This window comes from Mandrillus leucophaeus, unplaced genomic scaffold (assembly GCF_000951045.1).
Source record: "Mandrillus leucophaeus isolate KB7577 unplaced genomic scaffold, Mleu.le_1.0 Scaffold684, whole genome shotgun sequence".
Classification (NCBI taxonomy): Eukaryota; Metazoa; Chordata; class Mammalia; order Primates; family Cercopithecidae; genus Mandrillus; species Mandrillus leucophaeus.
This window is the reverse complement of record NW_012107408.1, coordinates 1,275,801-1,287,832: the sequence shown is the minus strand read 5'-3', so window position 1 is coordinate 1,287,832 and position 12,032 is coordinate 1,275,801. Positions and strand designations below refer to the sequence as shown.

General features: G+C 42.2%; 1 protein-coding gene across 1 annotated transcript in view; it reads right to left on the bottom strand.

Moving 5' to 3' along the window:
- Positions 1 to 643: 643 nt before the first annotated feature.
- The window catches only part of UGT3A2 (UDP glycosyltransferase 3 family, polypeptide A2), a 50,385-nt gene continuing 38,996 nt past the window's right edge, over positions 644 to 12,032 (bottom strand). The window contains 4 exon segments of the mRNA XM_012002377.1: positions 644 to 1,489; positions 1,491 to 1,590; positions 3,411 to 3,630; positions 5,093 to 5,324. Of these exon segments, the coding sequence (XP_011857767.1) occupies positions 1,313 to 1,489; positions 1,491 to 1,590; positions 3,411 to 3,630; positions 5,093 to 5,324 (729 nt within the window). The 3' untranslated portion in view covers positions 644 to 1,312.

Genomic DNA, 12,032 nt, shown 5'->3' with positions numbered 1-12,032 from the left:
AAAAAAAAATCCTTTGCACTAAGGACTTCAGAGCCACACTGGCTGAAAAGAGTCAATTTGCAAATCACATTTTCTACAGAACACTAAATAGGGTGTCTTTTACTCTTCTTATATTACCTAAGGTTTAGTGCCCATTGGTTTGTGGTAATGGTCCCTCAAAGAACAACACACAGTCCTGTCCTTGGAACCACAGCTACAGCTGCATTCCCCCTTCTTATCTACATGGACCTGAGGCTCCATGATTGAAATCATCTGCTCTGGCTGCCTACCTCGGCATCCCTATCACACTTAGAAAGTCATTGAAGCCAATTCAGTGATTCCGTAAGTCCAGCCAGAGACTGTAACCAGGAAACAGAAGTGTTTCTTTATCAGCCCGCCCATGATTGCTTGCTGCTTACTTGCATGAATATAGGTCAAGACTAAATAGCAAAACAATCTGGTTCAACAGGTCAAGCATTCTGGAGGATTTGGGGCCACTTTTCCCATTCTTCAGACCCTACAGGTTGGCTAACCCTCCACTCACTTCCCGCTGCCTTCATCCTGGCCAGTGCCAGTGCGCAGACGTGCCTCATTCCCCGATAGCCTTGAGTAGCCAGATGACAGAATTCTGGGCAACTAGAACAGTAATCTCTTGGTCAAATGTTTAGTGAGGCCGCAAGGAGATAATTCTGTGAACTTTTACTTTTCAGGAAATCTGGAAACCTACAGTCTCCATGCCTGATCAGCAAAGGAGCTCTCTGTGGGCACCAGAGACAGGGACCCAATGTGGAGACCTGCAAGCGTGTGTCTGGCCCTGAACTCTCAAGCACAGGACAGGGTTTCTGAGCATTGAAGAGAATATGCGGGAGAACAGAACAGAAACGGAAAGAACATGCAAGATGTCTTTCTCGGTGTTATTCCGTGACAGATGGTGACTGAAAGAGGCTGAGAAGATCTGGACAGGGAGTCTGGAATGGTCAGGCTGTGATTCAGAGAGGCGCATGAGAAGGAAGGTGGATTTTAAGGCTGGAAATCTGAGGGTCAGTGGTCCAAGTCACTTAGAGACAGAATCACAGCACAGCCCTTGCTGATGGCAAACAAAGGAGGGCAAGAAGACCGAAAAGAATTCTGCTAACAGGCAGGAGCTAGTAAGGATGAGTTTGTAGCAAAATTAGCAAGTGGAGAGGATGATTTTTGGTGATTTTTCCTGTTCTTCAAGAAAACAGGAGATAACTAGAAGGACTGGAGAACAGGGTTGCCAGAACTAGTGGGAAGCCCCCGAGAAATGGTGACATCACCCACCAAACAGACTCCGCCAAGGCCACATCTGGCCTTATGTCTCCTTCACCTTTCTAGCCCCACACAGCCACCAGACAGCTATACCCAGCAGCTTCCCACAAAGCCATAGAGTGCCCAGAGTGAGCCCCAGCAGAAACACAAAAACATCAAGCAGGTACTGCTCATGCCAGGGCTGCTGGAAGACATAGGGCTTGAGGTGAGTCGCCCCCCCCTGTCTGGAGGATGTGGTCAATCCAGCCCACCAGCCGCTGTGTGGGGCTGAGCGGGTGGGAGCACAGGATGATGCTGGCAGCCACTGCTGCAGACTTGTACCTGTTGAGAGAGACAGAGAGCAGGCATTACTAATGTGACCTCACAAGAGTTAGAATGTGTGATCCGTTCTATATGATGCACGAAAGACTAAGTTTCAAGGAAATTTTGTTGGCTTTGCCGTAATTTATCTGGGTCCCCTTGAAATTTAATCATGACACCTACATGCAAAGATCTATGCATAATGCTGAAAGTCTTAAACTTCAAAAAAGTGACTAAGTCCACAAAGACTAGTGCCTACTCCAAGGAGGTTTATGATGTACCCTAGGAAAATTATATATGATGTAATTTTTATATATATACATGTAGCACCTCCATTGTGCCAGTCTCTAGATGGGGTGACAAATCTCACTGTAGGGAAAGTCAGGCACAAGCTAAAGCCTACACATTCCTGCACCATCAGAACGTCATGTTGACCAGGGCTGACTTCCTGGGCTACAGGCTGCATATTTGTACCACATACTTAGTAGCATCCTGTACTTGGTTTCACCATGTCGAAGTTCTCAAACTTTATAACAGGAGGCTCCACATTTTTACTTTACACCATGTCCTACAAATTGTGAAGCTGGCCCTAGTTATGTACAATGTCTGAGGACCATCCTAGCTCAGAATGGTCATTTTGGGTCTAGGTCATTGAAAATCCAGTGAAAGTTACAAACACATTTTTCAGAAAATGACCATCGGCAATACATGAAATTGCAAATATATACAACTGATCTGAAGTTAACCAACCCATGGAATTTAATGACTCTTTTAGGGCTAAGAACCACGAGCTATGTGGTTGTTTTAAGTCATCTAGCGAGAATTGCTGAGTGTCTCCTAATACATGTTAAGCCTTGAGGTCTGATTTTGGTTTGTGCCCTTGAAACTCCAATAAATTATTCAGTGCCTTTCACTTATTACATGAGGTGTATTTTTCTCTTCACATGAGATCACTGTGCTGGATATGTAGTTAGTTACCTTGGAGGTCACTGGGCCCCTTCTATTGCCTCACTTAACTAAAACTCATTAACCATTTACTTTGTGGCACACCATGTGCTAGGCACTAAGAAGACAGCAGAAAACAAGAGACACATGCTGCTGTCCTCATTAAGCTAACTCTCCAGTCTCTGGTTGGAAGGTGAGGGGGACAAATAATAAATGAAAACATAAGCCAGGTATGGTGGCTTATGTGATCCCAGCTACTCAGGAGGCTGAAGCGGGAAGATCATTTGAGCCCAGGAGTTTGAGACCAGCCTGGGCAACATAAAGAGACTCTGTAAACAAACACGTAAATAACTGAGGTAATTGCAGACCTTAAAAAGTGTTAAGAAGGAAATGATATAATGGGGGTGGGTGAGAGAAGAGGTTACTTAGGACTGTCGGAGGTGAACTCTAAGAAGAAACGGGTTGGAGATGAGACCGGAATGTGACGAAGGAGCCAGTATGTGAAGAGGCAGCACCACAAACAAAAGGCCAAGGGGGAGAAGAGTGTGGAGTATTTGGGGAACGGAAAGGCAATCTCCTGCCTCAATTGGAATCCCGCTGACCTGAATTCCAATTGACCTGAAATACAGCTCACAGAGACCCTGTGCACATAGTCCAGGTTCTCCAAAATGAAAAGGTAGGAAATGATTCTTAACATCTAACTTAAATGCTCTAGTCTTGCTCTCAGAGGACACAGGTCAGCTGTTGGCATCACGCACATATTATCCCATGTCCCAGAAAATACAGTTTTAATCTAAAGTAAAACAAAGCAAAACCAAGGAAACAGACTCCCACAGTACCCTTAGTGTTTTTGCCTTCGTTCATCATTACGACCACAACCCCAGAGAGCTGCATACCTCTTGTCTTCCATGATTTGTTTCATCTTAAGAGCCAATGTCTCTGCCTTGAGCTTCTTTAACTGAATAGAGACACCAAAGTTTTTGGCTTCTACTCGGACCATGTTTTCAGGCTGGTCTCCAAAGAGAGGGATCCCCACCATGGGCACACCATGCTGAATGGCCTCCATTATGCTATTCTGCCCGCCATGGGTGACAAACAGACGGATGCTGGGGTGAGCTGTTGTAAATAAGAAAGAGGGTGGGACACTTCAGGATGAAAAATTCAAGATATCAGGCAAAGATGAAGGGGATAAGAAAGTGCCAAGTGGATCTAGCGGTGTGTTGGAGACATTGTATCTAATGACTGTGCTTGGGACACATCCAAGGTTACAGTGCCAAGATACAAGATTCCAAGCATTGTTATCAAATGGAAACATCTTCCCTCAGCCAGAAACTCAGCTAAGGCTTAGAATTGAGTGACTTCTGTAGAGAAGAGTGTTAAGCAAGGCATCCATCTCTATCTGTCCATCCATTCTTCCTTCTCTCTGTCCTCCCTGTGCCTCTCTTTGCTTCTCTCATCTGTATTCTGTGTGTCTCTCTGTTTCTACCTCCTCTGTCTGTCTATATTGAGCCCTCTTTTATCCACTGACAGCTAATTTCCCTTTTCTTGTATTTCTGACATATTTGTTGACAGCACAACTCATGTGTCACTCATAAAACTTGTATTGGCTGTATGGTGTCCTCAATTATATGAGAAGCCCCTTGAAAGTAGACTGGATCTTTCACCTCTGTATTTCCAGTTCCTGTCTTTCCATGCCAGCATTACTTAGAGCTAACTAAAGTGATTGTTGATAATGACAAGCACATCTCAACCTGGGTCACTCAACTGCAATGTGCATCAGACTCCTTGTCTCTTCTTTGAAATGGGAGGCATATGCCCGGCCCCAGAATTTTAAAATATATATTTACAGAAGTAGGACCAGGAATCTACTTCTTAAATTGCCCAGATTCTTTTGAGCCATAATCTTGGTTATGAATCTCTGCTCTAGTCAGTGTCTACGGCAACACTTGGCATGGAGAAAACCTGTTGGGGGTGAGGGAGCTCTCTAGTCCCAGATGATTCAGTAGACCAAATCACCAACTGTGAAGTTGCTAAGCCTAGCACACAGGTATGTTGGCACATCCTAAAGACATCATTGGCATTAATCTTGTGATGGTAGAAATTGCTCAGACCCTTAGTAAATGAAGAGGATGTGTCCACATTTATGTGTGGATGTGTGTTTGTGTAAGTCCCTGTGGCCAAACTGGTGCTCACAAAGTCACTAAAGCGAGTGGCAACTCTCCCAATCCCTGGTATATACATTCAGAGTTGATGGGTTGTCTTTAATTTTGTTTGGGTGACCTTGTCCAAGACCAAATGCAGTAGGGTTAAAGAGACTTGAGAGGAATATCACATAGGACTGCAGACAACAGGTCTGGGATAGAAAACAATGAAGGAAAGATGGCTGCTTTGACATCTGATCCCATTGGAAGTATAGCCTTGTTTCCCAAGAACTCCAACTGGCTGCTACTTTTCTGTCCACTGAGCCTCACCTGTGCCATTCAACAGTGGGTACAAATGTCCAGCTAAAGGTCAGAGCCCAGATGAGCCCCAAAGACAGGTCAGTGGAAGGAGAAGAGCAGTCCTGGGCAGCCCTTACCCAGGAGGTCACTCTGAGGAAGCCAGTCCACAATTTTCACATTTGCAGCCAGGTGGACATCTTTGGGCCAATGAGAACACTGGCACTTCCATATCACCCCTTGGGGTAGGTAGGCAAAGGCATTGTTCATCTCCTTGAAGATTTCCGGATTCTGACAGGTGTTCACCATGGAGCCCAAGGTCACGAGGACAAAACCAGAGTCCCCAAACTTGGCAATGAAGTTCTCCAAGTCCTAGAGAAAGATTACCAAGGTAAAGAGGTGACAAAATTATTGGTGAAAGCCTAGTTGACCAGAAAATGAAAGCCAGACTATTTACTAACACAGTGCCCGGTCCTCACTATCCCAAAGCTATTGTTATAGCTCCTAGGATAGCGCAATACTAGCTGCACTGTGGTCACGTCCTTTGTGTTGGTGAGAACATCTTTCTTCTTGAAGTCCTGACCCTACTATCAGGGCCTTTCTTGACCTTCCACCCATTATAGGCTCAGGGAGTCACAGGAGTTTTCCAAGGTCAGACTAGAGGTAACAGTATCTGGAAGAGTACTAGTAGGTGGCCAGGGTCCAACATGAGGAGTGGGATTTCTGGAGGCTGGAGTGGAGAAGCTGGGAGAACACCTCCGTTGCTGGCAGAAATGGTGGCAGAATAGGGTAAGGCTCCTCTCCATCTACACAAAATGTACCATTTTAGTGTGTTTTCCTCTAATGTTTTATGATAGTCTCGGTCACTGATCTTTTTGTACATACTTCATCCTCTACCTCAGTAGTTCATCCACAGGACTGCAGATTATAACCACAGAGAAAGATTTTTTAAAAGCAGCAATGCTATAGGGAGGTGGAGCCAGATGGCAGAAGAGAACCCTGAAGTGATTGTGCCCCCCACAGGAATACCAAATTAACAGCTATCCACAAGAAAACACCTTCAAAAGAACAACAACAACAACAAAAATCTGGTGAGCAATCACCATTCCTGGTTTTAACATCATACCGAGGAAAGTGGCACTGAGAAGGTAGGAATGACAGTCTTCAATTACCATGTGGTGCAGAGAGACAATCTGTGTGCTTAGGGGAGGCAGAGCACAGAGGCTATAGACTTTGCACTGGAAGTCAGTGCTCTGCAGTCACAGAGCAAAGCAACACATGGAAGAATTCAGCTGGCACCCATGCAGGGAGCATTTAGACCAGCCCTTGCTAGAAGGGAATCATCCACCTTAGCAGTAGGGACCTGAGTGCTAGTTAGACCAACCACCACAGGCTAAAGAGCTCTGGGGTTCTAAATAAACTTGAAAGGCAATCTAGGCCACATGAACTAAAATTCCTGGAGTGCACATGACCTGGTGAGACATCAGCCAGGGCAGCCAAAGGAGTGCTTGTGTCGCCCCTCCCCCAACTCCAGGCAGGGCAGCCCACAGCTCCAGGAGAGACTCTTTCCTTGAGGAGAGGAGAGAGAAGAGTTAAAAAGTCTTTGTCTTGCAATTTGGGTACTAGTTTAGCTGCAGTAAAATTAAGCACCAAGGAGAATCCTAACATCTCCACATCTAGGCCTTAGCTCCTGGACAACATTGCTAGACATGCCCTGGGTCAGATGAGTACCTACTGCCCTGAAGGCAGGGTTCACCACCTGCTAATTCAAAAGCCCTTGGGCCTAAAATAAACATCAGCAGTAGCCAGGCAGTACTTCTCACAGGCCTGGGGTGGGGTGGCCACAGGTGAGACTCCTGCTTTAGGAAGGGAGTAAGTAGATCCCTACAATTCCCAATTCCAGGACCCAGTTCCCAGACGGAATTCTTAGACCCAACCTGGGCCAGAAGGGAACCTGCTGCCCTAAAGGGAAAGGTATAGGCTTGGAAGAATTCACCACCTGTTGACTAAAGAGCTCTTGAGCCTTGAATAAACATCAGCAGTAACCAGGCAATAGTTATCACAGGTCTTGGACGAGGTCCAGTGCTGTGTTTGGTTTCAAGCATAATCCAGCACAATTTCAGTGGAGGTGGTCATGACAGTGTTTGTGTCACCCCTCCCCCAACTCCAGGCAGCTTAGCACAGGGAGAGAGAGAACCTCTGTTGGTATATGGGAAAGTAAGAGAAGAGAATCAGAGACTCTGCCTGGTAATCCAAGGAATTCTCCTGGCTCTTACCTAAGACCACCAAGGTGGTATTTCTACAAGGCTGCAAGAGTCAGCATGTCTGGGCTTGGAGTGCCCCCTAATGCAGACACAGGTGCAGTGACCAAAGACTTAGATCACAACACTCAATTCCCTTTGAACACTTGGAAAGCTTTCTCAAGAAGGATAGGTACAAACAAGCTCAGACTGCAAAGATTAGAATAAATACTTAACTCTTCAATACCCAGACATTGATGAACAAGTTACAAGCATCAAGACCATCCAGGAAAACATATCTTCACCCAACGAACCAAATAAGGCACCAGCAACTAATCCTGGAGACACAGAAAAATGTGACCTTTCAGACAGGGAAATCAAAATAACCGTTTTGAGGAAGCTCAGTGACATTCAAGATAACGCAGAGAAGAAATTCAGAATCCTATCAACTAAATTTAGCAAAGAGATTGAAAGAATTAAAAATAAAAAAGTAGAAATTCTGGAGTTGAAAATGCAATTGACATATTGAAGAATGCCTCAGAGTCTCTTAACAGAAGAACTGATCATGCAGAAGAAAGAGTAAGTGAGCTTAGACAATATAATAAGATATAAATAGAAACAACAAAAACTTAGTGAACTGGGAGATAAAGTGTAGAATTTTTTTACTGTTCTTTTTTGCTTGTTTGTTTCTTTTTGCAATCAAAGTTAAGTTGTCATCAGTTTAAAATAATAGGTTATAAGATGTTACTTGCAAGCCTTGTAGTAACCTCAAATCACAAAACTTAAAACAGATACACAAAAAATAAAATTCAAGAAATTAAAACACACCACCAGAGAAAATAATTTTCACTAAAAGGAAGACAAGAAGAAAGGAAACAAGAAAGAGAAGATCACAAAACAACCAGAAAACAAATAACAAAATGGCAGGAGTAAGTCCTTACTTAGAAATGACAACATTGAATGTAAACGGACTAAACTTTCCAATCAAAACAGAAAGAGTGACTGAATGGATAAAAAAAGAGACTTAACATGTTGCCTCCAAGAAACACACTGCCTATGAAAACACAGACTGAAAATAAAGGGATAGAAAAAATATTCCATGGAAGTGGAAACCAAGAAAAAAGAAGTAGTAGCTATACTTACATCAGATAAAAGAGATATCAAGATAAAACCATGAAAAGAGACAAAGAAGGATACTATATAATTTTATAAAGGTTGATTCAGCAAGCACATATAACAATTATAAATATATAGGCACTGGAGCCTTCAGACATATAAAGCAAACATTATTAGAGGTAAAGAGAGAGATAGACCCCAATACAATAATAGACGGAAAATGTAACACTTTCAGCATTGGACACAACATCCAGACAGAAAATCAACAAAGAAACATTGAACTTAATCTGCACTACAGATTAAGTGAACCTAATAATATTTGTAGAAATTTTCATCCAATGACTGCAAAAAAGACATTCTTCTCCTCAGCACATGGACCATGTTTAAGTGTAGACCATACATTAGGCCATAAAACAACTTTTATGAAATTCAAAAAACTGAAATTATATCAACTACCTTCTTAGACCACAATGGAATAAAACTATAAGTCAATAACAAGAGGAACTCTGGATATTATACAAATGCATGGAATAAAACAATATGCCCCTGAATGACCAGTAGGTCAATGAAGTAAGAAGGAAATTTAAAAATTTATTGAAACAAATGATAATGAAAACAAAACATACCAAAACCTATGAGATACAGTGAAAATAATACTAAGAGAAAATTTTATAGCTATAAGTGCCTACATCAAAAGAGTGAGACTTCAAATAAACCATCTAAGGATGCATCTTAAAGAATTGAAAAATCAAGAACAAACCAAACCCAAAATTAGTAGAAGAAAGAAAGATTATAGCAGAAATAAATGAAATTTAAAATTAAAAAATAAAAGATCAATGAAATGAAAAGTTCGGTTTTGAAAAGATAAGAAAATAGACAACCCTTTAGCCAAACTAAGGAAAGAGAGAAAACCCAAATAAAATCAGAGCTAAAGAAAAAAGACATTACAACTGATGCTACAGAAATTCAAAGGATCATTGGAAACATCTATGAGCAACTACATGCCAATAAGGTGGAAAACCTGGAAGAAGTGAATACATTCCTAACACATAAAACTTACCAAGATTATTCCATGAAGAAATCCTGAACCTGAACAGACCAGTAACAAGTAACGAGACTGAAGTTGTAATAAAAAGTCTCCTAGCAAAGAAAAGCCTAGGACCCAATGGCATCAATGCTGAATTTTACCAAACATTTAAAGAACTAATACCAATCCTACTCAAACTATTCTAAAAACCATAGAAGAGAAGGGAATAAAAGGCCTGTACTACCTTTACACCAAAACCAGACAAATACACATCGGAAAAAGGAAACTACAGGCTAATATCTCTGATGAACATTAAGGCAAAAATCCTTGACAAAATATAGCAAACCAAAATCAACAACACATTAAAAAGATCATTCATCATGACCAAGGGGGATTTATCCGAGGGATTCAAGGATTGTTCAACATATGCAAATCAATCAATGTGATTCATCATATCAACAGAATGAAGGAAAAAAATATATGATCATATCAATTGATGCTGAAAAAGCATTCAATAAAATTCAAAGTCTCTTCATGACAAAAACCCTAAAAAACCTGAGTGTAGAGGAAACATACCTCAACACAATAAAAGCCATATATGACACACCCAAAGTTAGTATCACACTGAATGGGAAAAACTGAACACCATTCCTCTAATATGACAAGGATGCCCACTTTTACCACTGTTATTCAACATAGTATTGGAAGTTCTAGCTAGAGCAATCAGAAAAGAGAAAGAAACAAAGGGCAGTTAAATTGGAAAGGGAGAAGTTAAATTATGCTAGTTTGCAAATTATATAATCTTATATTTGGAAAAACCTAAAGACTCTACCAAAATAACTATTAGAACTGATCCACAAATTCAGTAAAGTTTCAGGACATAAAATCAATATATGTAAATCAGTGGCATTTCTATATGCCAACAGTGAATAATCTGAAAAAGAAATCAAGAAAGTAATTTCATTTACAATGCCCACAAACAAAATAAAATACCTAGCAATTAAGTTAAACAAAGAAGTAAAAGATCTCTCCAGTGAAAACTATAAAGCATCAATGCAATTATTTGAAGAAGACATTTTAAAAACTGGAAAGCTATTCCACGTTAATGCACTGGAAGAATCAATATTGTTAAAATGTGCATACCACCCAAAGCAATCTACAGATTCAATTCAGTCTCTATAAAAATACTAATCACATCCTTCACAGAAGGAGAAAAGATAATCCTAAAATGTATATGGAACCACAAAAGACCCAGAATAGCCAATGCCATCCCAAGCAAAAAGAACAAAACTGGAAGAATCACATTACCTGATTTCAAACTATACTACAAGACTATAGTAACCAAAACTGTATGTTACTGGCATAAAAAAAGACACATAGACCAACAGAACAGAATAGACAACCCGGAGAGGCGGAGCAAGATGGCCGAATAGGAACAGCTCCAGTCTCCAACTCCCAGCGCGAGCGACACAGAAGACCAGTGATTTCGGCATTTTCAACTGAGGTACTGGGTTCATCTCACTGGGGAGTGCCGGACGATCGGTGCTGGTCAGCTGCTGCAGCCCGACCAGCGAGAGCTGAAGCAGGGCGAGGCATTGCCTCACAGAGACTCTTTCCTTGAGGAGAGGAGAGAGAAGAGTTAAAAAGTCTTTGTCTTGCAATTTGGGTACTAGTTTAGCTGCAGTAAAATTAAGCACCAAGGAGAATCCTAACATCTCCACATCTAGGCCTTAGCTCCTGGACAACATTGCTAGACATGCCCTGGGTCAGATGAGTACCTACTGCCCTGAAGGGAGAGACCTAAGCCTGGCAGGGTTCACCACCTGCTAATTCAAAAGCCCTTGGGCCTAAAATAAACATCAGCAGTAGCCAGGCAGTACTTCTCACAGGCCTGGGGTGGGGTGGCCACAGGTGAGACTCCTGCTTTAGGAAGGGAGTAAGTAGATCCCTACAATTCCCAATTCCAGGACCCAGTTCCCAGACGGAATTCTTAGACCCAACCTGGGCCAGAAGGGAACCTGCTGCCCTAAAGGGAAAGGTATAGGCTTGGAAGAATTCACCACCTGTTGACTAAAGAGCTCTTGAGCCTTGAATAAACATCAGCAGTAACCAGGCAATAGTTATCACAGGTCTTGGACGAGGTCCAGTGCTGTGTTTGGTTTCAAGCATAATCCAGCACAATTTCAGTGGAGGTGGTCATGACAGTGTTTGTGTCACCCCTCCCCCAACTCCAGGCAGCTTAGCACAGGGAGAGAGAGAACCTCTGTTGGTATATGGGAAAGTAAGAGAAGAGAATCAGAGACTCTGCCTGGTAATCCAAGGAATTCTCCTGGCTCTTACCTAAGACCACCAAGGTGGTATTTCTACAAGGCTGCAAGAGTCAGCATGTCTGGGCTTGGAGTGCCCCCTAATGCAGACACAGGTGCAGTGACCAAAGACTTAGATCACAACACTCAATTCCCTTTGAACACTTGGAAAGCTTTCTCAAGAAGGATAGGTACAAACAAGCTCAGACTGCAAAGATTAGAATAAATACTTAACTCTTCAATACCCAGACATTGATGAACAAGTTACAAGCATCAAGACCATCCAGGAAAACATTTCTTCACCCAACGAACCAAATAAGGCACCAGCAACTAATCCTGGAGACACAGAAAAATGTGACCTTTCAGACAGGGAAATCAAAATAACCGTTTT